Source organism: Podarcis gaigeae (assembly GCF_964106915.1).
Source record: "Podarcis gaigeae genome assembly, chromosome: 6".
In the NCBI taxonomy this organism is placed as follows: domain Eukaryota; kingdom Metazoa; phylum Chordata; class Lepidosauria; order Squamata; family Lacertidae; genus Podarcis; species Podarcis gaigeae.
In genome coordinates this window covers 35357308-35383422 of record NC_139682.1, presented here as the reverse complement: position 1 = coordinate 35383422, position 26115 = coordinate 35357308, and the positions used below count along the sequence as shown (strand labels likewise).

At 42.5% G+C, this 26115-nt stretch overlaps 1 protein-coding gene across 3 annotated transcripts in view; it reads right to left on the bottom strand.

The window, feature by feature from the left end:
- The window catches only part of SLC16A1 (solute carrier family 16 member 1), a 40086-nt gene that overhangs the window by 4657 nt on the left and 9314 nt on the right, over window positions 1-26115 (bottom strand). For all 3 annotated transcript variants that reach the window (XM_083745439.1, XM_083745440.1, XM_083745441.1), the window contains 3 exons: window positions 10429-10686; window positions 1973-2116; window positions 22-888 (listed from right to left, as the gene is read on the bottom strand). In XM_083745439.1, coding sequence (XP_083601565.1) covers window positions 22-888; window positions 1973-2116; window positions 10429-10645 — 1228 coding nt within the window. In that variant the 5' untranslated portion in view covers window positions 10646-10686. The remainder of the gene's footprint in view (window positions 1-21; window positions 889-1972; window positions 2117-10428; window positions 10687-26115) is intronic.

Here is a 26115-nt window from a genome sequence, read left to right as displayed (position 1 = left end):
AAATACAGAAAATACTCTTACCTAGGAGAGGGGGTCCCAAAAGAACAGGGCAGCATTCCACAATAGTCACCAAACCAACAGCACTGGAGAACCGTTGCGCTCCAACTAGATCCATCAGTGTTTCAAACAAGACAGAGCTGAGCCAGCCAAAGGCAAATCCGAAAAACCCAGCATAGATGCAAAAGCCGGCATAGGTGGTGGATATAGGGGCCAAAAGGTGGCACACTCCATTATAAACTACAGACACAGCAAAGAAGTACTGGATCCTGGGCCTCACCCACTTGGTGTTTGCTACCAAGCCCATGGATGGCCTGGCAACCATATCTACAAAGGCTAGAATGGAGAGCAAAAAGGCAGCAGATTCTTTAGAGAAATGCATACTCTTCCCATAATTACTGAGAAAGACTAATGGAGTAAAGAGTCCAAAAAACATGACCACGTTGCCGAACAGGTAGAGCAAGAAGCCACGGTGCGTGAAGAGAGACAAATCCAAAAACTTGTTAACAGTCCCCAGAACTGTGCTTTTCTGCTTTTTAGACTTCCCAGCAATAAGGTCTGCGCTGACATCTCCTGCACCATCTTCTTTTGCCCCTGCTTTGCCAGCCTCCTGCAACACTTCCTTAACTTCTTTCTTTGGCGGCTCCGGCTTGGGACCTATCGGTCTCATCAGAGACCCAGCAACACAACAGTTCAGCAAGAGGCCCCCGAGGATTAAGAAGCTTCCTCTCCATCCAAAAATGCTATAGAAATACTGGTTCAGGGGAGCCAGTGTAGACAAGAACACAGGACTGCCTGCCATAGCCAGTCCATTAGCCAACGGGCGCTTCTTGTAGAAGTACTTGCCAATCATGGTCAGGGCTGGGTTTAAATTAAATGCAAGTCCAAGGCCTGGGAACAGAAAAAAAGTTGAATTAAGGGTATGAGAATGGTAGCTCTGCAAATCCACTGCTTTAAAGAACATATTTACTGAAGCAGGCTGAGTGAGAGAAACTGGGTCTATGTACTCTTATTTGCTGTTTTGAGCTACTAAGAAGGTGGGGGTGTGGTTTTCTGACTCAGCTTCTACACTATTGACGTATGTATGAAACAGAGATTCAAAGGATTTAAGGTATAGGCAATTGAGGTTATTAAACAAAAAACAAGCACACGCTGAAAGAGCCAAGACACTAAATAGTGTAGGGATAGACTGTGAGTTAGGGGTTCTTACCTGACAAGTGCCCCCATTTATTTCCCAGGAGGGGCACCTGCAAGGTAAGAAACAGTGCTGTGCTTTGCAGTCACAGTCCAAGGTTGGAAGAGGTGGTTGTTACATGCTGCATCTTCCATGCATCTTCAAAATGAGACGTCAACACAGAAGTCTCTGTGGTGACACCTGGTTTCCCTAAGAGGGGTAACTGTTGGGTCAAGGGCAATGCACCCTCCTTCCCTTTTGGCCCAGTGCCTCTCTTCAAAGCACAGTGGACTCTGGGCACCCTCTTGCTTCCTGCTGAGAGAGGTGCATACAAAGAAGAAGCCATGCAACTCTCTCCTGGACCGCTCTGTATCTTTCAGCAAGCTTACTTAATTTTGAGCTATTTATATCACACCTTTCAGGGGACTTAAGGCAGACAACAATTAAAAACCATAAATTTAAACAGACTTAAATATTACATTATAAAAAGAGCAGAACATTAAAAATGAAAGTATTAGAACCACAGAAAACCCAAAGGAGGACTGAAAAACACAACAGCTAAAAAGCCTGAGCAAATAAAAAGATCTTCACTTGAAACAAAAGGGAAAACAAAAAATGACATAGGTTTAGCCTTTCTAAAAGGCTGGGCAATTACTTGTTATAATCCTTTCAGTTCAGTTTCATAGGCTACACTAGTTTCCTTGCATCTTTCTCAGATCTGGAATCATCACTTCAAAGAAAGAGCAGCGTTCCATGGATTGCGTTCCATGGAAGTAGATGTTTTGCAGCTGTGCCACTCACCTCCTACAACCCCAACACAAAAGTAAAGCTCTTCCACTGTGTTACAGAAAGAGGCAGCAATCAAGCCACACCCTGAAAGGCAGCCGCCTGCCATCATGACTGGCCGGCTGCCATACTTGTTCACCAGGATACTGCTGATGGGACCTAGGAGAGAATCAAAAGGACAATAGTTATCTAGATGTGAAAAAGGTTTTTACATTTCTGTTCATTTCCTACACTTTGGAACAGGTGCCTGCCAAGCAAAGCATGAACTTTTGAACGCTGTGGATATTATACATGAATCACCATGTTAAAGACTAGCTTGCTTGTCCATATTTGGATCAAAGAACTGCAACTGGAGTTCTGCTTGTGGAAAAACACATTCCCACCATGAGAAGCTGTTCCTACAAGTTGGGTGACTTTTGTAAATGCCCCCCCTCCTGTGTGTGTGTGTGTGTGTGTGTGTGCACGTAGAAATTCCAACTTCCTCCTACTCTACTATGTACCTTTCAAGGAAGAAAAAGGCAATCATTATCACACCTCATGACCAAGGGGGCAGTGAAGGTGGTGGTTAGATGATCCAAGGGCATCAGGAGTAGACCACTGCACCCACAGGAGTCATGTTGATGACTCATGGGTTAAGGGTGTGTACAGTGGTACCTCTGGTTGCAAACTTAATTCGTTCCAGAGGTCTGTTCTTAACCCAAGGTACCACTTTAGCTAGTGGGGCCTCCTGCTGCTGCCGCGCCGCCAGCATGCAAATTCTGTTCTCATCCTGAGGTAAAGTTATTAACCCAAGGTACTACTTCCAGGTTAGTGGTGTCTGTAACCCGAAGTGTTTGTAACCCAAGGTGTCTGTAACCCGAGGTACCACTGTATTATGGGCATGTCCACACAGCTGAACACTCTACTTTAGAACTGGCTGAATTAGCATTTCATAAACAACTTCCAAAATGAAGAATTTTGGGTAGCGGAATTGGCATACATAAAAACAGTTTGCTACAGGCTAATACAGGTGACAGCAAGATTTTTCCTATGACATCCACACACTGAAGTGGTTGTGAGGGTAGGCAGTCTGTAGTAAACTCGGTTTTTTTACCAAATATGTAAATGTATGATTTAGCTCCAAGACAACTCCTTGAGTGGTAAAAAGTAGTTGGACGATTGGCATAACAGATGAATTGAACAGTTTCAACCAGATATAAAACAGTGATAACAAAAGAGAGGGTATTTTAGTATTACTTGTGTATCAAATTCCAAGCTAGTCAGTAGCTGAAATCACAGCTGAAATCCTCTCTAGTCAATATCTTTTATGTATATACTATATTCTTCTAATTACCAACCAAAAGGTATGAGTCTGATAAAGCTACATGGCAGTATTTAAAGTACTTTCCTAAATCCAAAGCAAACAGTTACTAAGGACTGATAATAAAGCCCATTTAAATAAACCCAAATGTGCATGCCCTGAATATTAACTGATTTGGTTTCTTCATTAACAGATAACAAGGTACTCAGCCCCATGGTGACCCTGGATAACTAAATAGAAGTTTGCTGGCCTTGATAACAGCATCCTAGTTTTTTTAATAAAAAAACACACACTAAGGCATTCAGAAATCCCAACAAGTTCCAGCTGGGTCACATCTTGTCCCACTTGGTACTGTTCCAATTGTTTTTAGAGAAGTACACAAAGTCCAGCAGTCTCCTTTCTGTGTGTCAGTTATTATTTTCCTAATAAAGCTTTTTTAAAAATCATGGTAAAGTGATTAGTGCATTTTACAGCTGTGTAGCAGATTCATAAGAAATCTGAAGATTTAAATATGGGGCTCCCAAATTCCTTCATATGAATACATATGAAGTTGCCCTGTCCAGCCAACCAAAATCCAAGGTCTCAGGCATAGGTCTATGCAGTGCCTTTTTTTTCAGAAGGGTGGGAGAAGCTTGAAGAGCTACAGTTTGATGTTCCTGGGAAGGGTTCCAGTGGATTAGAATGAGCCCCATATGGTCCCCAGGAGGTCTGAAGAGTCAGCTGGGAAGGAGGCTGTAGGTAGAGTTATCAATTCTGAGGAAGATCCAAGTAGATTGCCAATCCAAAGACGACTCTCACGACTCTAAAGTCGTACCTGCTCTACTCTTCACAAGCTTGTTGGATCCTAGTTTGCTTAACCATGCATACTGGTTACCATCTACTGTGCCCTTTAACCAAGATCATACTGATTTTGGCAGAAAGACAATATGGGACTTTTCATATGCATAGCATATGTTCTGCCACTGCACCATGGCACTTTGCCCATCGTTTTCTTTTTACAATGCAAATGTAAATAAATCACTGAAATTTTCTCCCTTGAAATTTTGCCAGTAGCAGGGGTGGGTAGACATTGTTTCCCTCAAGAAGTACGTTCTATCAAGAACAGTATATTGGGGGCCGCATGCAAAGAATGACCAAGAATGGATGGAGCTAGAAACAAAAGCGTTATGGATTAACTAATCTGAAAGGAGACTGCTTCAATTTTCACTGTAGCTACCCTTGGATGAGAATGTCCAATCCTATGGAAGTCTACTCAGAACTTAAGACCTGCTGGGTTTGACAGTATCACTCAAATAATTAGGTAAGAGGATTTTTTAGTACAACAAACCAAAATAACTACCATTCTGGAAAACAAAATAAAATTAATTCCTTTCAGACTTAAATGTGCCACACACACAAACACACACACACACACACACACACACACACGAGTGCAAATAAGTACAAAAGGTAATATAAAACAACCCCCCATTTATTTTCATCAAATAAAATAACATCCTTTAAACTTCTACTGAAACTACATAAAGGTGGGTCACTGTTTAAAGCCAGGAAAATTTAGAGGGCATGCGGGAAGGAAGGAATTCTGATCAGATGGAGGAACATGGCAGCTTTAGGAGGTGTCAGAAGGAGCATAAAATTAGGTTGGAGCCACAGGTGGCCCCCAGACCACAGTTCACCCACTTGTTTTATATAGGAATGACACTAGTGTTCTGCAGCTACTGCTTTTGTGCAGCAGTCTTTTCTTATATCACTGCAACATCCAGATGCTTCAGCAGCTGCAAAACACCTACACAAAGCACACAATAGCTTAGAGTGTCACATGGATATTAAACACTAAAGTTCTGTGTTTGTTAAGAGGACACTACTGAATTGTACCATGTTATAAAAGGGAGAATTGGCAGAATTCAAGTCCAGTTGACAGAGTGAGCACACAGCCAAATTACATTTCACTTCATGGAGTAAAATCTCATCTATCAATGGAGCAGCTTATGTAAAGTTTTGCAGAACATGAACTTAGACATGTGGTTATATGAAACTCCTAAACAGCAGAGCTTCCACCAAGTTTTTAGTCACTACCTTGAAAAAGAGCACTGTCCTTTTCTGGACAAATATGCAATTTTAATAAAAAAAGATTCAGTTTACTGGGAAATGGTTCAAAGGACAACAGTGCAAACAAGCGTATAGACTAAGTAAGTCACATGCTTAGCAAGGTCAGACACAAATAAGCAACATAAAAAATAAAAAGTTCACCACACTTATAGCCAAGTGAGACCAGAAAATATTGCTCTTTGGAGCCTGGATATTTTGGAAGTATACCAACAGCTAATGAAATAATTATGTCCCATCTTAGAAACAACCATCTCATTTTCTCTTATTATTCCAAACAAAGGAAAAGCCAATCTTCACCCGCCCACAACTTACATGCATTTAACTTGTGTGCATTCAGCTTTATGCACAATAACAACAACAATAAAAATTAAAAGCAGGAGGAAAGGGGACAGGCATCCAAGGGGAAAAAAGACTTTGGCAATCAGAGGCTAAACTAGGGGGTTGGCAAAACTGACCCCTGCTGAGGGGCACAGAAATCCCCTCAGAAATCTGTGTGTGCTACTTCTCTGTGCTTTAGTTCCTCTTGTGTGTACACAACCCACCTTCCCTCCCTTACAGGGAAGTGTTTGTTTAGCACCTCCTGAGGGAAGGAGCTGCAAGGGATTCCCATTTCCCACCCTCCTCCATTGGCTGTTTGGGCTCCACAGTTTGGCCCACCCTCCTGCAGCTCTGTTTGCCCTCCTTGAAGCCAACTCATGTGCTGGGCAGGAGCAGCCCTGAGAGAGCTTGGAAGGCTGGACGAGGAGCTCCAGGCCGAGCCCAGAAGACCCTGAGTGCCTCTCCCCTCTGCATCCCCAGCCCATGAAGAGAGAAGAGAAAGGGCTGGAGGAGCACCCATTAGAAATAGGGTGTTTAGAAAACGGATTATCTAAACCTTTAAAGCAAATAATCACAGACGGCTCATTAAGTCAGTTTACGTGCTTGTTGTAACACTGCAGCAGGGAAGTCTGCTGGTTGCCTCACCAACTGAATAAGGACAAAGCAGAGACTGTTCCCTTCCAAGGAAAAGTCTCATGCAGCAACGTCACTTGCTTTCTGAGGCAAAATGCAAAACAGAAGTCTGGCCCACCAACACTGTAGCAGCATTGAAGCCACAAATACCCAGCTCTGCTTCCAAAGGAGGAACTTATGCCGTGTCATCCCAAAAGGGAAACATCAGGTTAGAAAGTGAAGAGAATAGGAATTCAGTACACACAGACATGTGTGTGTGTGCAGTATATCCTGTTTTACAAACTGTTATAGTGCTTTTTTTTTACTTGAGTAATATATGACGGGGACACGGGTGGTGCTGTGGGTTAAACCACAGAGCCTAGGACTTGCCGATCAGAAGGTCGGCGGTTCGAATCCCCGCGACGGGGTGAGCTCCCGTTGCTCGGTCCCTGCTCCTGCCAACCTAGCAATTCAAAAGCACGCCAAAGTGCAAGTAGATAAATAGGTACTGCTCCGGTGTGAAGGTAAACGGCGTTTCCGTGCACAGCTCTTGTTCGCCAGAAGTGGTTTAGTCATGTAGGCCACATGACCCAGAAGCTGTATGCCGGCTCCCTCGGCCAATAAAGCGAGATGAGCGCCGCAACCCCAGAGTTGGCCACGACTGGACCTAATAGTCAGGAATCCCTTTACCTTTTACCTTTATGTTAGCTTCACCAGTACTTGAAGGTGTCTCATTTTGAAATGAACTAAGTTTACGCCCTGATCCCCAATTAGGACAACTCAGGATGTCCAATTAAGAGAAAGCAAAAGCTTCTAGACTTCTCGCAGCGATGCAGAACAGGGGAAGGGGAGTCATGGGGCAGACTAGGCTTGCTCAAATAGCACTCCTTCCATTTAGCACATGGGTAGGCAAACTAAGGCCTGGGGATCAGATCCAGCCCAATCGCCTTCTAAATCTGGCCTGCGGATAGTCCGGGAATCAGCGAATTTTTACATGAGTAAAATGCATCTCTGGGTTTTCATTTAAAATGCATCTCTGGGTTATTTGTAGGGCATAGGAATTCATTCATTATTATTTTTTCAAAATATAGTCCGGCCCCCCACAAGGTCTGAGGGACAGTGGACCAGCCCCCCTGCTGAAAAAGTTTGCTGACCCCTGATTTAGCATCTCATCCAAATGTAGCCATTAGGTTGATTTTTATCAGTGGTTTTAGGGTTTTTAAAGAGATGTTTGCTTAAGTATCAGTAGCAAATGGAATATATATATATTTGTTTTCTATCTGCCCTGAGAAAATCTCCTGATTCAGCATAGCCTGGGCCCCTTTTTCCATGGCATGCATCAGTTTTGCTACAATTGCCATGGCTGAGATTCCTATTCGGCAGTAGCTTGGGAGGGGGGTGTCTACCTTCTCCAATTACAGGACAATATCTAGGGTCTGGCAACATACTGCACCAAGACAGCCAAAACTCAGTCTTGTAAGTTAGTAAAGGGTACAGTTTACATAACATTCTGTTTGCACTGTCTGGAGTTTTGTTGGATACAGAGAAATGAGTTGGCATGCATGAGTGAGAGGACTACTGAGAATATGAGCGTTGAGAAAGAACACGAGAGTGAAGGGGGCAAGATACAGAGTACAATTCACTAACCAGGACCACTTCCCTGCACAAGAAGGGGGGGGGGGATTGTTTTAAAAAAGAAAACTGGACACTGCACTCCATAATTGCCAAGCCTTTCAGATCCTGTGTTTCAGATGCTTATGACAAAAGAATGGGATCTTTGTCCTGTAGCTTGAAAGCAGACTGGAAATAATTCAGTTCAAATAAAATTTAAATCAGATGTATCTTGTTAGCTTCTCTATACACAGACCATTCTAATGAAAGACCTCCAGCCACAGCCATTGAAATGCTGATGAACAGGTAATTCTGGTTCAAATGCCATTTTCCCAATCAAATATGATTTGTTGAATCAGGGGGGGAAAAACCCCAGCCAGCTAATTTCAGCACTCCCTCCTCCTGCCTTCAAGTGCCCAGCATCATAGAATACACCTTGAGAGTTTTAAGCAAGAGGGTTTTTGTTTGGTTTTTGCAATCTTCATAGCAGGAAACTTGTGGTTTTAAGTGCACCTTACACACCAGGAAGTGGGGGAAATGCTTGACCTCACTGGTCACTCCCAATCAACAAATCCTACTTTGTTGGAACTAGGCATGTGAAGTTCAATCCAGGCCACCATTGCCTTAATGTTAGTATATAATTCATGTGTTTTCATGCAAGGTTTATACACCTTGCGTGGTAGCACATAATTTATATGCTAACATTAAGGCAATGGTGGCCTGGTTCAGATTTTTCTTGCATAAAAGTGTATAAAAAATTTCACACACTCACATTCTTCATTTCTCAGATTTATTTGTCAAGATCCTGCTTTATCAGGTCAAAAACTCTGAAAATTGTTTACCATGGATCACACATGTTGCACAGTGCAGATGCCAGTAAGAAACATCAATGGCTTCTAACGAGAGAGGAGCATGAACATTTCTACTGAACTATTTGGAAATTGTAGAGTCATACCTCGTGTTGCATTCTGCTCTAGTTACGGACTTTCAGCTTACGAATGCAGCAAACCCGGAAGTGTTTACCGCCCGCGCATGCGCAGAAGCGCTCGATCGCGCCGCGCACATGCACAGAAGAGGCGCTCTAGTTGTGGACTTTTCGAGGTGCGAATGGCAACCCAAAACAGATTAAGTCCTCAACTAGAGATACCACTGTACTATTTTTTTATCTTTTCCCCACCTCCCCTAATTAGAAGTCCCATCCTGCTGCTCTATTTCCTCTTTCTATTAACAAAGTAGATTTTGTTTCATAGTTACAATTTTCAGAGAAAATGATTTATTGAATACTACCTAACTCCAGTTGTCTATGCTCTGGTAACCTCTAGGTTAGATTACTGCAATGTGCTATATGTGCGCTGCCTCTGCAGATGGTTCGGAAAATTCAGCCGGTACAGAATTCAGCAGCCAAGCTGCTGGCCAGGGCAAGATGGTTTGAGAATATTACACTGATCCTGGCCCAACTGCACTGGCTGCCAATTAGTTTCTGGGCCCAACTCACAGCGCTGGTTTTGACCTATAAAGCCTTAAATGGTTCAGGACTGCAGTGTGTTAGGGAGTAGCTCTTCCTATATGAACTGACCCGGACCCTGCAGTCATCATCTAAGGCCCATCTTCGTGTGCCTCCTCCACAAGAGGTAGCAGAGGGTGGCAACATGACAACAGTTGTGGAATGCTCTCCCCTGGGAAGCTCACCTGGTGTCTTCATTAGTATCTTTAGGCACCATGCGAAAACATTTATTTATAACCAGGTCGCCTTGGGCTGATAGAGCATTCTATGGTTTTTAAAAATGTATGGGGGGGCTATTAGTTTGGGGTTGTTGTTTTTTTTTTGTTTTATTATGCATTTTGTGTTCTCGTTTTGTATTTTTATGTTGTGAACCACCCTGTGATTTTTGGACGGAGGGTAAAATACAAATTTAATAAAGAATAAGAATAATTAGCTAACTTGTAGCAGCCTCCTTACAAATGATGTCAGAGAGGCAAACCAGAAAGACTGCCAGGTCAGAAATAGTACCTCGGAAATATTTTATTTTCAGCTTTGTAAAGGAGGAAGGAAAGTTAGCTTTGGAATTGGGTTTTCTCCACCCCACCCCCATCCCATTTTGGGTATCAAGAATTCATTCTACCACATGGGAGACGAAGGGTCACATCCACACCATTTATTTAAAGTGCTCCTATATCATTTTAACAGTCACTGCTTCCCCTCCCCCCCCCCAAAAAATAATAATCCTGGGAACTGTAGTTTAAGGGACTTGAGTACTATAGTCCTAGCAACTCCAGATATCCTTAACCTACAGTTAATTAGTTTCCAGGATTCTTTGAGGAAGCCATAACAGTTAAAGGTGGTATAAGACTGCTTTAAATATACAGTGTGGGTGTAAATGAAATAAGGTACCCAAAACAAATCTATTAATGAATCTTTTGCCTCTGATTAAAACAGATTAAACTAGGAGTCACAATTATAATTAAGCCTCCACATATGACAAAGTAAAGGCATACAGCTTTATTTTGCTTGCAAACTTACCTCCTGCATACATAACTGCCAGCATAATGGAAGAGATCCAGGACACTTTGCTGCTAGATGCTTCGAAGATTATTTCTATCTCTTTAAAGAATACCGTGATGGATTTTGGGAATGCATAGGAAAAGCCTATAGAGATAAAGGCACCAACAACTACTGCCCAGCCCCACCCTCCTTCTGGTGGCGTGTATCCCACAGGGCCTCCAATTGCTGGTGGCATCTTGATTGAAGTGGTAGCAAATTCAACTAGAAATCAAAGATCTGTGAAGAAAACAGAGTAAGATCATTAGGGTTACGGAAGCATTCCATTTTATTTTTTTCTAAGTCTCTTGAAATGAGACACATTATACAAGCTGAAACTTCCCTCTACTCCTACACAGAATCTTCTGAGAGGAACACTCTATCTGAATGAAATCCAACATTTGAATTTTGACTCACAGGGCTGTTTTTTAAACAGCTGAAGAGTATAAAAACCCATAGAAATTAACACCAGCTTTAGGTTGCATTTGGATGCAATGCTTACACATGGTTTAGTGCTGTAAGAAAAAGCCTTGCCTCCCACTGGACTCCCCCTGCCTCCTCCAGTGCAGTCCTAAAAAGTTGTTTGGAAGGTCTATGGGAGGCTACGGCCTCCAAACCCAGGCAAACTGTGGTTATTTATGATTAATGAAAACAAAGAAATCAGTTTCTTAACTGTGCTTTGAAGCTGGCTTCCTTTTCACCGACCATTGTGATTAACCACAGCTTGTACAGTGGTACCTCGGGTTAAGAACTTAATTTGTTCTGGAGGTCCATTCTTAACCTGAAACTGTTCTTAACCTGAGGTACCACTTTAGCTAATGGGGCCTCCCGCTGCCGTTCTTAACCCGAGGTACTATTTCTGGGTTAGCGGAATCTGTAACCTGAAGCGTCTGTAACCCAAGGTACCACTGTATGGGTTTGATGCTATGGCAAGCTGTGGTTAATTTAAGACAAAAAACTAAACTGTCCAAACTCCTCTTTGTGGCCACACTGGAGGGAAAGTGTGCGATCCCAGGGGGAAACAAGTTCATTCTCATTATGTAAAACAATATTACAGCATTAAGTTCAAATCAGCATTTATTCTTTCTGGCAATTAGGTTTCTGAATTCCAGAACCAAATCGTATCAAAAGCTTCTTGTTTATGGGCATTTGCAATGCCAAGGCTGGATTTGTACAGCTCAAGGTTATGCCACCCTGAAACCCATGTCCATTTAAAGGCCAGAGACCACTACCGGCATTTCTTTCTTCTGAAGTTATTTACCTATTATAGGAAAAACTAGTTTATAAAATTTGCAAGCTTAAAAATATAAGGTTCGCTTTTTAGGATACATGGTCTGAGCAACTAGAAATAAAACAGAATAGATTAATTGTTGGTAATCTGGGATTTTCAAGTAAAATGAGTTAGTAATAACTAGAAATCTCTGGTGAGTCTCTTTGTTCAGCATTTTCAAAAATACTCTACGATAAATTATGCTGTGAACCACCTTTTTTTGGGATATATGGTTTTATATATATATATATACAGCCTTCAGAAAGGATGCAGGGACTCACAGTACAAACACTGCTGTGAACCACCTTGAGATCTTTGCATGAAGGGCAGATACAAATTTAAACTTAAAAATATGAAAAATATAGATACTGTTCATGCTGAATAGCTAGGTCCTGAAGTCAGAGATAGTTACACAAAACTTCGGCAATAAAACAGATGCATGAAGTATAAATTACAAGCAAGGACAAGGACCTAGAAGTTGCATAATAGTTGCAAAAGTTTCTCCCACAAGACATATCAATTACAAAGCATTTGGCTGCTGAAATGGTCAGGAAATCATTGCAGTCAACAGCATTAGTTCCAATGAGCATGACTTTCACAGAGGTTTATTTAGGCTACATCTTCTTAAAAGGGCCAACAATCAGCACATACCATCAATCAAAATTATGGGAACCAAATCCCAAAGAACAGTTGAGTTCAAGAGTGTTGGAGTGCATCCTGGGTTCACTACAAACATAGTGACACACCAATTTAAACCATGCTGCCCCACTTCAAGTCAAGTCAGCCTGGTTTATAAGAAACCATCCCAACCTCAGCCTCACAACGAAAGTTTGCATGAATCACACTTTGGACTGGTGATGTTCAGCAGAGAGAATATTCTCTGGGGCTATTCCAATATAAACAACATGTTTTGAATTTTAATGTCTACATGTTCACTATCCCTTAGTATCACAGCAGAAAAAGCCACAAGTCCATATTCCTAAAAGGAGTAGAAGGAGGCAGTATGGGAAACTAACCCAGCACTTCAGTATTTTTTATCGCTTCTGCACAGCTAAGACCACTTAATAAATAAAATTGTTTTTAAAAAAAGACAGAAGGAAATTGCACACACCTTTTCTTCAACTCTGCCTAAAACATTCCACATCCTATTGTCACTGTGCACCTTCTCCTATAACCCTTTTTCAATTATTGGGACTCCTATTGTTCTACATTAGTCCACTTAACATTAGTTCTAGAACCACACTTTTCCATTTGGTGCTTTGAGGGACCCATTCTTAGCTACTTTGCCAGAAGCTCTCAGGATCCCTAATAGTAACTGCTCTCCATGGTAACATTGCCCAAGATTTTCTGAACTGACACCAGATACTCATCTATTGCCAAATGCTCTGCAATGCTGCTGTTGCTCACTATTTCCTGCTACGCCTTTTGGGGTCAAAGGAATCACATTACACTGGGCTCCTGCTGCTCTGTATCTGTATAGAGCTGTATACAGAAAGATTTCTCCAGCTACATTTCAGAAGTGGCAGACTCTCTCAGGGTACTCCTATTCAACCAAGAACTGCTGTTGTGCTTAACAATGATCATTCCTCAAGCTACAGAACTTAACACAATCTAAGTGTTTAAATCTAAGACTTTTAACATGTCCGGAGAGCACACTAATTAGCTAAAACATTTTCTGAAAAGGTAAGAAGTCCTGCATTAGTATCAAATGAGTTCTCTTCATCCTTGAGGTCAAAGGACTGCTTTCTTAATTAGATGGTAGATGGGTCTTAGAAGGTATCAAGACTCCAGAAAGAAAGGGTCTGAAAGGGCAAACCTGAAAGAAGGAGAGACCAGAAGCTGAGACTGGGAGTGGACAGGATTTTAAAGAACACATTTTCTGGTGTAGAAAGGTCCAAGAGCCCTAATACCAAACCCTTTACAGTCACTCTTGAAAAGAGCCCTGAAGGTCAGTAGACAAGTCTAAATTTAGCAGTGGTAGATAACAACAGAAAGTTCTGATAGGTGCTTCTGTGCTTTGTATAGGCTTCTTGAGTTCTGAATTCCTGACTGTTTTGGAATGTACTGTAGCTCATGCTGCAGATTTCCCAGCATCACAGTGCCATTCTTGCCACTTTAGGGTATGCTGAAGCCTTAATGGGTGCTGCAGCACACTATTTGTCAACATAACCAAATAACCATATTTGCCATCTTAACAGCATAAAAATTACTCCAAATATTATAAGCACTTAGGGATGAGGAGATCCATCAGAAGCACAGCATTCTGACCTCCTGCTCCCATTTTGGAGTCATTCCAGAGCAATGAATCAAAATGAGGAAGCAACAGTTATTTATTTTAACTGGGGGGGGGGGGGAGAGATACTAATTCTGTAGCAAACTTTGTACCTCTGGTTTTCTGGGTGGAAAGGGGGAGGTTCCCAGATTTACTGAGCCTGCACAAACTAACAGGCTTGCACAAACCTCAGTCTCAAGATAGTTATTTGTTTTTTAAATAAGCTCTACGAAAAGCTGTATCAAAAATCCTCACCATACTAGTACTCAAGTAGCCAAATCTCATGAGGCAATGCAGCCCTCAAAAGAAAGAAAAGTTTGCCCACCCCTGCTTTATCAGATGGCTGCAGAAAAAGGATCTTTATCTCAGAATTTAATTGCTGCTTAAGATCACATATAATATTTATTGCACATACTTTTCCTAGCTAGGAAACTATTGCGACACTCAATGAGGTTTGTGAATTCAGTATTAAGCCTGCTTCATGTTTTTTACATTTTTCATTAGGTTAGTTGAACTTTAAACTATAGGCTTTTGTTTTGATGGCTTTATATGGTGGTACCTCGGGTTACATACGCTTCAGGTTAAAGACTCCGCTAACCCAGAAATAGTACCTCGGGTTAAGAACTTTGCTTCAGGATGAGAACAGAAATCGTGCTTCGGCGGCGCAGCAGCAGCAGGAGGCCCCATTAGCTAAAGTGGTGCTTCAGGTTAAGCACAGTTTCAGGTTAAGAACGGACCTCCAGAACAAATTAAGTACTTAACCCAAGGTACCACTGTATTAAGATCTAGGCAATAAAGCTGGGCCATAAAGAAGGCTGATCACCGAAGAATTGATGCTTTTGAATTATGGTGCTGGAGGAGACTCTTGAGAGTCCCATGGACTGCAAGAAGATCAAACCTACCCATTCTGAAGGAAATCAGCCCTGAGTGCTCACTGGAAGGACAGCTCCTGAAGCTGAGGCTCCAATACTTTGGCCACCACATGAGAAGAGAAGACTCCCTGGAAAAGACCCTGATGTTGGGAAAGATTGAGGACACAAGAAGGGGACGACAGAGGACGAGATGGTTGGACAGTGTTCTCAAAGCTACCAGCATGAGTTTAACCAAACTGTGGGAGGCAGTGGAAGACAGGAGTGCCTGGCGTGCTCTGGTTCATGGGGTCACGAAGAGTCGGACACGACTAAACGACCAAACAACAATATTAAGATCTTTTACTTTAAGGAGGTTAGGGGCATTATTCTAACCACTATCTCCTGATAAAAATGATGCTTTTGTTCTTATATTTAACTTATTTTTGTATCAAAACAATGCAGAACCAGAATTTACAATGTAGCCCCCCCTTCATATAGCCATATTGGTTTTACTGTTTTTAATCAAGACTACCACAACACACAATGACAATGCATACAGCCAAGTCACATTTGAACCGTAAGAGAGAATTCACAAGATGCACACTAACACAAAACCCTATTAACTTTTCTCTCCAGCCCTCTTCCCATTGTGTATTAGATGATAGCAGTTGTTTTTACCTTCATTCACCAGTTAAGAAATCACAAGCAGAAGTCTTAATGCCTGCTAAGGTCAGTGTTCGAAAATCCCATTGTTCTAGGCACATTTTGCAACTGGGAATTTCATTGAGCTCTGGGCTGAGTACTGAGCCTAAGATTTCAGATTAAAACAGCAGAATGGAAGGAGAAAGGAGGACCTTTTTTTGCCTCCCCACTTCCAGCTACACTCTGAAGACTGGAGAAGAGACCCTCTTAAGAATATTAAGGGGGTAGGCAGTGGAAGGACTAGGCCATGTGAAAAATGAACATAATATTTTAGCTGCAGTTCATTCATTTTCAGCTTTGTATTCTTGTTATTAAAAAGTGTGCCTAGACATTCCGTTGTTGCACCCACAACCTTGGTTTAAGGTGCCATTTAGCTCCTAGTTTCCGTATCTCGGTTTCTAACACTATCTAAGGGACACAGTAGTCTGGAATACAGCTCAGATTTTTGATACAGATACCCATAAGTATAATATGCAACAGACATCCTTGATCATTCCCAAGTTCTATTAAAAAAAAAAACCATACATGGCAGTATGATGTACACAATATGCTTTATGAAGTGATGAGATGCTCTTCATGTAGAAGAGATAGCCCTATTTTGCATATAGTTATGCACTGTACAGAGTCATGTTCAAAGTGAGCTACTGATCAAAGTCAAGAGCATTTAACACAAGGACTTTCCTGCACTACAGCTTGCTATAGATATTCTGTATTACTTTCACTGCCGCTCTATCACTGCCTAATATCAAAAGGGATGATACGTGAGGCAATTGCCTCATTTAGGGGGAAACAGTCCAAAGGCAAACTTTGAAAGTCTCATTACTATACACATTTGAGGATCACAGCCCTCTTAAGTTGAGCTCACACTGCTTTATACTCATACCAAGACATCCTGAATTCCACTTTCGGTCAGCTCCATATATAGACTCATAGTAAGTTGACATCAATATACGTTCCAGCAGTTGCACAGTTTTCTATCTCCTTTGGCTGAAACAGACGCTCCCATGAAGAGCTACTCTTTTTCTCCCTATACAGAGATAATTTGTGTATGGGAAGAATGTCTTTCATGAAGTAACTCTCTTTAATAACCACAGTTCTGTCAGCCATGCCAATGCATCCATTCTCTGCTTCAGGGTGGGAGATGAATAGTGCAGGCTCTTGGAAACTAACTAATAAACAGTTTTAGCAATGTTGCAGAGATGCAGAGATATCTTCAACATCAGAGGGAAAACGTTTGCTGACCAAAGGTAACAATTTAGGAGACTTACTTCTGTGTTTACAAAAGAAATAAAGAGCTGTTGTCAGTCAGCTCAGCAATGCCCAACTACTTTTTGTACTTCCACTGAATCAGACACATTATTGCAAAATTTCAGTGAAGAAAAAAGCGCTTTATTAGGTGAGGTGTTGACCCACAGTTGTTAAAACTTGCTTATGGCTTAATGTGCCAAAGCATTGTCTCAGTAGCACTAAAAGGCAGGGAGCACCCATAAGGAATACCTTGGTTTTAAAACTTCTTTTGCTGTGCAAATACTGACACACTGAATGCATTAGAAATTTTCCTGAGCTGGTCACAGTTTCAGCAAATTCAGCTCAAGTAACACTGTGCTAGTTTATTGCTTTAAGCCCCTAAGGCAAATTTGATGTATACACTGTTTTGCAGGCTTATTTCCATGAGTGTGGGGCTCATTTCCTTCTCCATCCTAATATAAAAGAGAAAGGCAATAGCCAGTTCAGACAGCAACTTCTACATGCAAAAGTTTCCTCAAAGTTTAAAGCAGAGCTTGTAAAGTCTCCAGCTTTGTTTGGAAAACACTGCTACGTGTCAGGCGTGCTTGGAAGTGGAATTCAGAGATACTAGCCAAGGATAGTTATTTTAAAAGCCACATTTACAGTAAATAAGATGGCTGAGTCAAATGTGATGCTGCAAATGAATAAAAAGCATTTTTCCAGGCTCTATGAATAGGGACTAAATGTTGGTACAAAGAGAAGAAAATTGAATTAATTCTTATTTAGGCAAGGAGAAGTATGGGTCATTCACCAAGTTTCTACTTCAATTAGGGTGTTGAAGCAATGCACAAATTCCCAGGATGTTTTTTTTAACTGTGCCACTTTATGAAGAAGCAAACTTTATAATTGTAGAATTTACACAGCACTTTCAAAGTACTGTAAATTCAGCAACATAATTATCTGACATAGGATTCTCTTTACAATTCTTTATGGAGGACACAGTAACAAATTTCTCATATCTAAGTCCAGGAAGGAACATTCAGCTCCACATCTTGGAAACACGCAGTTATGTTTCCCACTCGCTAACTTACAGGACAGTGCCACCACAGAATATGGTATTCAAGAAAGCTGCTACCATCCATCCATTTATTTATTTTACATTAGATTAGATTTATATACCACCCCTCATCATAAGATCTCAGGGCAGTTCACAAGATAAAGTCCTACCTCACAAGGTTGTTGCAAGGATAAAATGGGGAGGAGAACTATGCATCCTCCCTTGAGCTCCTTGGAGGGCAGGGGCGTTATAAATTGAATCAATAGTAAGATTTCTACCATCCCAGTGAGAATCATGATCACCATATGAGTAGTTAAGTCTCGTGTTCCTATGAGTTTTTCCATGGGATGGAATAATCTTGTTTATGGAAAGGAGTTAGTGCAGCACAAACCTACACAGGTTTATTCAGAAATTGGCCCCCACTGTGCTTGGTGCGGCTTGGGGTTAGGAAAATATGCACAGGATTACAATGCTGAGAAAACACATGCAATTCTTAAGGCTGGGGATAACTAAATGCAGTCTTCTACCCTGCCAGCAGGAGCCCTACCAGGTCATTAGAGGAGCAAACAATGCACTTCCTCAGTTCATTTGCAGGGTTCCAACACACACACAGAGAGCAACAATTTCCCTCCCATGTACAACAATTAGAAGGAAACAAACACCAACAGCTCCTAGGCTAGGATAATGTTCCCCTGGTTTAGGGGGTTTATTGTGGAGAGGGGCACTGGGAAGAAATTTGACCCAAGCCTCCCTGCTCCCCGCAGCTTGCCTCCAGCACACCATCTTTTTGCCTTCCCTACTTACCTCTGAGGGACGCAGGTGGCGCTGTGGGTTAAAGCCTCAGCGCCTAGGACTTGCCGATCGAAAGGTCGGCGGTTCGAATCCCTGTGGCGGGGTGCGCTCCCGCTGCTCGGTCCCAGCGCCTGCCAACCTAGCAGTTCGAAAGCACCCCTGGGTGCAAGTAGATAAATAGGGACCGCTTACCAGCGGGAAGGTAAACGGCGTTTCCGTGTGCGGCTCTGGCTCGCCAGATGCAGCTTTGTCACGCTGGCCACGTGACCCGGAAGTGTCTCCGGACAGCGCTGGCCCCTGGCCTCTTGAGTGAGATGGGCGCACAACCCCAGAGTCTGTCAAGACTGGCCCGTACGGGCAGGGGTACCTTTACCTTTTTTTTACTTACCTCTGAGTTCCATTGTCACTCTCCACCCTCAGAGAGATCCCACATGTCCTACTCCCCGCCAACCTACCCTCCCAGGGACCTTGGAATTGCAGTGCCCACTGACTAAATCTGCATGCATCTGCATACAAACAAAGCTGTTGGGAAATAATATCCTTTGTTTCCTTGTTACAGTGGTACCTCGGGTTACAGGCGCTTCGGGTTACAGGCGCTTCAGGTTACAGACTCCGCTAACACAGAAATAGAACCTCGGGTTAAGAACTTTGCTTCAGGATGAGAACAGAAATCGCACGGCGGCACGAGGCCCCATTAGCTAAAGTGGTACCTCAGGTTAAGAACAGATCTCCAGAACGAATTAAGTTCTTAACCCGAGGTACCACTGTATTCACAGGCAACCATATTAGACTAAGCACCCCCTCCTATGTGGAAAAGAAAATTGAATTCTTCATCCTAACCGGTGCCTACCACCTACTTTCTTAAACAGCTGTTTTCCCAGTTTTTCAGCAGGAGGCTCAACGTTTTAGTTGTAGGAAGTGCTCAGTTACCCACATACCACCTGTTCTTGTTTCATGTTAGCCAGCTAACTAAAGCCAAATGTTTTGAAAAAGACTTGCTGATGAGAGACAGCAATGGCAGGAACTGAGCTGGCGCTTCTGCTCCCTCTTGGAAAGCAAAAGTTCAACAAAATACTAAGAATTTTCATTTCCAACAAGTCCTCTTCAGGTTAGCCCACTTCGCTTCAAATTATTCCAAGCTCTTCAAAACCAAAATATTAAAATAGTTGCATATTGTTTATAGATCCACTGTATATTTATCTGGTCAGAATTATTAAGATAGGCCTAAACACAATTTAGGGGATGCGGGTGGAGCTGTGGGTTAAACCACTGAGCCTAGGGCTTGCCGATCAGAAGGTTGGCGGTTTGAATCCTAGCAACGGGGTGAGCTCCCATTGCTTAGTCCCTGCTCCTGCCAACCCAGCAGTTCGAAAGCACGTCAAAGTGCAAGTAGATAAATAGGTACCGCTCCGGCGGGAAGGTAAACGGCTTAGTGATGCTGGCCACATGACCTGGAAGCTGTACGCCGGCTCCCTCGGCCAATAAAGTGAGATGAGCACCGCAACCCCAGAGTCAGTCACAACTGGACCTAAAGGTCCAGGGGTCCCTTTACCTTTACCTAAACACAATTTACTACTATTGTCGCTGGTTTCTGAGAACACTTGCCCATGTACATCTACATTGTACAATCTTGAATGCCAGAAACTGATCCAACAAACATCACCACACAGATGCAAGGAAGCTAAGGAACACCAAAGCCTGTACCAGATGGACAACTGACACACCTGTTCGGGCAACTGTAATGTTTTTCCAGCTCCTCTGTGGTGCAGAGGGAAAGAGGTGCAAGTATGAAGTACCTCTCTGTCACCAAATGTTTTATCAAAATCCAGCCAGTGTCACTTGCTCCTTCATTAAAATCTTTGCAAATTACTACCATATTTATTAACAGCTAGTAAACACCTGATCAGTGCAGGTACACAAACACACATATGAGCAGCCTTCATCGGGGCCCAATACCATATTTAGTTGCATCATTTTCTCTAGAGAGATAGTGTTGTCCTGCATTTGTCAAGTATTTTGCTCCTGAAGCTTAGCTTTGTTTGGACCAAAGTTTCCCAAAGCTCCAGTAGGTGTTAGCTGTACATAAGCCAGCCATTGAACATGGAGCAGAACATGCCCATCTCCAGGGGCCCAGCTGTGCATGCCATCCACAGCCTTGACTTGCAGTAATGTTAGCTAGGCACTGCTCATAACATTGCTCCATAACTTGGCTGAACAAGTGGAACAGTTGGAAATTTTAAGTCTCTGACCAGGCCTATATATTTTAAAAAACAACCGAGCATATAAACTTGCAAGCATTAAACCTGGAGAAAGATATTTCAGCAGTAATACCCAGGCCCCTGCTAAAAAAGGGAAAGGGTCTCCATGGACCCTCATACACTGGGAAGTTACAGAACAATGTCTAGCTTCTCCTTTCTAGTCAGAAGTCATTATAATAAGCTATGGCCAAGCAGCTTCAGGCACTCATGGATGGAATGGGATTTTGGCTGGACTTCAGGGCAGAAAGTGCCTTTGTCTTCCTGGTCAACACTCTGTATTTGTAGATAGGGGAAACATGGACCAGTTATAAGCCAATTGTGCAGACGAAGTGCAGGGGTTCTGCAATGCTTCCGCTTCTATTTTTCCAGAAGGTTGACCTTGAAGGTGGTGCTGAGAGACTGATGAGGCTGTTCCTTTTCATCGGAGAGATCCAGCAAAGTTCCACAGGGATCTTTTATGAGGCTAACTGTATCTGGGGACTGGGGACAAGGTATGCTCCCTTCTTGTATTCTCATCAAAGACAGGGGAGTCAGTGGCTTCCCTGAACATCTTTCTAAAGTCTAGTAGCAGACTAGATGAGCGAGATACTCAGTCCAGACTTATAACCGTTGGCGCACTGCCTAGAGTGGCAGTATATATGCTGATCTTGTTTGATGTCACAGTTGCTTAAAAATCAGATTCACAAACCAGGAATTCTCTAGGTCCAGGTTTGCCCCTGACATCCAAAGCTGTAAGTGATTTCATAGGTTTGCTTCCTGGATACTACTTTGTTCCACTAGCTATAATTTTGTTTCCAGCCAAAATTAAAGGTGCAGGCCAACAAATTTAAGTCCAACTATGCATCTTCATATCACACACACACAGAGAGAGAAACCATTGGCATTGAGTGACAAGACCCTTCTGTAGGTGTCACCAGATTTTGAAACAGTTAGTTGCTACCAGAAACAGGGCTTTTTCCAGTGCCTGCCCCTTGAGAAAGGTCTCCTGAAAAAGCTTGGCCAGATTTGCTCTACTGGCCCATTCAAGAAGGTCATAAACATTTTCAGCTTTTTATATAAACAATTTGGCCACAATGTACACAATGCAAGTTGCTCCATTTGCTTTATTTCAAATTCTGGCTATGAAGTCCACCCTAATTAACTATTGTTGGGTTTGGGAGAGTCAATTTAATTGCAAGCATTAAACTAAAATACATTGGAATCAATATTTACCAGACACTGGCAGTAGTATCAAAATAATTAAAACATGAAAACATATCTAAAGTTTTACTGGAGTGGGTAAATAACAAACTCTGTTCTATATGGCAAGCATGGTCTTTCTCCTATCAGTTCATAAAGCAATTACCCTATACTGCCTCTGCTGCACAAGATTGGTTTACATAGTGCTTCTGAATAGGTTTAAATGCCTTTTATCTGGCTATGTGCACTTTTCAAATGGAGCTGTGTCACCACCCTATCTACAGAGGAAAACCTCTTCCCAGTTAATTGGATAGGTTAAAAAAACTGTAAGGCAGTTAAAAGGGGACAAACTTGCTCAACAGAAAGAAAACGTCTGAACAGAACAAAATCTCAACAGTATTTATCTGAACAGGCACAAGCTGAAATAAAACTCATCATAGTCACTTTCCCCTCTTGTTTCATCTGACAAAAATAATTTGTTTCAAGTGGAGTTTTGCTCAGTCCCCTTGGCTAGAAGAAAATCTGGCTCTGCCTGGTATACGTGACTATCTGGGGCTTGTAAGGGCTCAGCACCACACAATAGACAATTGAGGGCCTCCTTGGTTATTGCAAAGCTCACAGGGTGAACTAAGGTCAGCAACAGGCAGACAGAGAACTACTGAGGGTTTTTCAACTAGTGGAAACGATACAACATTCCTTCTCACATCAGCCACAGAATATCCCATAAGCAACTTGAAAAAAGAGATGTTCTTTGTGTGGTCAGTCTCTGAACTTGGGTAAAGGAAAGGCAGAAGACTGATAGACTTCTACAAAAGTGGCAGCAGCGCCTCTCCTTCACAAGAACAATGCAATTTGCCAGCACTTTAGATTCATAGCAGGTAAATATGTTTTTTAGGCCATCCACTGTGACACATAACAGTGACCAAGCTTTCCGGTTTTCCTGCTGGATGTTAATCTAAGCAGGAGTGGGGAGGAAAAAGGTGGCTTGGTTTTAAAATTGGTCTGTCTTAAGATGAAGTGTAGGAAGAACAACCTTAATAGACTGGGCCAGTGGTTCTCAAACTTTTTAGTCCAGGCCACACTTTCAGAATAAAAATTTGCTCGTGCCAGACTCAATTTTTTTATTGATGAGAAATACCATACATTGGAAAAGGAAAAGAAGCAACTCCTAGCAGTGCTTGATTTGTAACACAGAACACAACTACTTTATAATATGACCATGGGACATCCAGAAAGTATCCCCAGATTCATTGAAAAAAATATGGTAAACTTATTCTAGAACAGAGATGTGGAACCTGTGACTATACTGCTCATCATCTCAGAGTACTAGCCAATAACAGCTGGAGCACCACAAGTCCCCCATCCCTCTATGAGAGATTAATTTGCATATATTTGTGCAGTGCTGGTTGTTGTTAAAATGGCACTACTTTTAAGGAATTGCATATACTTCCTTCAAACAGCATCTGGAACAACTATTTACTCCTCAGCCAATTGAAACCAAAGAATTAGATCACAGTATAAGCCAGATTCTGATAAAATATCAAACGATTTCTTGAGAAGCAAATAAGGAGCTATTTATTTGTTTGTTGTTTTGGGCATCATCTGTACTGCCAGAACATATAAACTATAACTGGTCCCTCAAAAAATTCTACATAAAAAGAAAAACCAAATTCTTTGAATTCTCCACATTTGTTGCTGGACAGTGTTGAGATACTTTATTTAAACAGTACTCTTAAGAATTCAGAATATATTGATTCGAATGGATTAGTATATTTTTAAAGATTATCTACATAGTATTTTATAAACGTCTTGAAATGTTGTTGTAGGGTTTTCCCCCCCTGCGATAATAAAATTGAATGTTTATGAGGGTGTCAAGGAGTTCCTCCATCTAATACATGTAATGCACTATAAAATGTAAGGAGGGTGAGGAACAGGTTCACAAATGCATATTTAAAATGCTCTCTCCTAGCTTAAAAACAAAGAATGCAGAAATGGGGCAGAATGGGCTTACGGATAAACACACAAGTTGCACAGACCAAAAGTTTCATTTAGCAGCCTTCCAAGCAAGGTAAAGGTACCCCTGACTGTTAGGTCCAGTCGCGGACAACTCTGGAGTTGCGGCACTCATCTCGCTCTATAGGCCGAGGGAGCCGGCGTTTGTCCGCAGACAGCTTCCAGGTCATGTGGCCAGCATGACTAAGCCGCTTCTGGCAAACCAGAGCAGCGCACGGAAATACCGTTTACCTTCCCAGCCGGAGCAGTACCTATTTATCTACTTGCACTTTGACATGCTTTTGAACTGCTAGGTTGGCAGGAGCAGGGACCGAGCAACGGGAGTTCACCCCGTCGCAGGGATTCGAACCGCTGACCTTCTGATCGGCAAGACCTAGGCTCAGTGGTTTAGACTACAGCACCACACGTGTCCCAGCCTTCCAAGTAGTTTCCTTCCAAAGTTATGCTTAAATATCCCTCTCAGGGACACCTCTAAATTCATACTTGTATGGTAAGTGTACAAATCTTGAGTTGGGAACACTAACAGTTTGATGCCAGGAAGCGTTAGAAACTGAGATGTGAAAGCTAGGAGCTGAATTGCACCTTAAACCGGGGATATGGGCGCAACAATGGAATGTCTAGGCACACTTTTTAATAACAAGAATACAAAGCTGAAAATGAATGAACTGCAGCTAAAATATTATGTTCATTTTTCACACAGTCTAGTCCTTCCCCCTGCCCACCCCCTTCATATTCTTAAAAGGGTCTCTTCTCCAGCCTTTAAATAGTAGCTGGAAGTAGCGAGGCAGAAAAGGGTCCTCCTTGCCTTCCACTCTGCAGTTTTAATCTGAAATCTTAGGCACAGTAATGCATCCACTGCTCAGAAACTGCTTCTGCTAATGAAATTGCCTATCACAAAATGTGCCTAGAACAATGAGTTTCAAACACTGATGCTAGGTGATTTTAGTACTAAAATGCACAGAGGGGGGAAACTCAATAGAACTAAACTCACATCTAGGTGCCAAGATATGCAAGTTAGTCAAATTTGTTCTACAGCAGCATTTCAGATAGTGGGCCTTGGGCTACTTTCAGAATCATTACTTACAGTGCCACAGCCCTGCTTCCTCATTTGCCTGTCCCCTGCTCTCCCAGACATGCCTTAGTCCTGTTACAGTGGTACCTCTGGTTACGAACTTAATTCGTTCTGGAGGTCCATTCTTAAGCTGAAACTGTTCTTATCCTGAGGCGTGCTTTCGCTAATGGGGCCTGCCTCCGGTGCGTGATTTCAGTTCGCATTTTGGGGCAAAGTTCACAACCAGGAGCAGCTACTTCCGGGTTAGCAGAGTTCGTAACACGAGGCACCACTGTGTTGGGTCAGCACCTCCTTGCATGCTCTGAGAGGAAAGGGCCAGAGAAAGCGTTCAACTTATAGCGAGTGATAAAAAGTTAATATATAACAGCAGGAAACAGGAACAACAGACAGGGAATGGTTAAGGGGATGTGAGGGGAAAGAAGTTATACAAGAAAGAAGTGAATGTAAAATGACCAGGAAGGAAAGAAGCCGACACTGGGGGAGAGTGGGTGTTAAGGTACAAAATGAATGGGAAGAAAAGAAGCTTCATGCGGTGGGTGAAAATACTTTGAGGATCATATGGGGGTAGAAAGGGAACAATAGAGCTTCTGGATTAGCAACTCTGCCTAAAATGAAGAGGCTGCCACAAGAACTGCAGAACAAATGACTGTGCTTTTCATGAGTTGAGTAACTCCTTGCCAGAGGGGAAAGATGGAGCAGATATCAGTAGGAAATGATTATTATGCCAAACGCTTCTTCCATCTGCCACCACTGGCTGCCCCACTGACGGCGGCTTGATGCACCCCATCTCTATCTCCTCCCACTCAATCCATGGAGTGGAGGTGACTCTGCTTCGTCTCCTCCCCCCAACCCCCATCTGATCTGCACTCACCCCACCTGCAGGATCTCCACAGCTGCTGCTTCCCACATCCCCAAGCCTGATCTACAAACACCCCACCCGTCTGATCTCTTGTGTTTGCTCCTTCACTCATCCCCA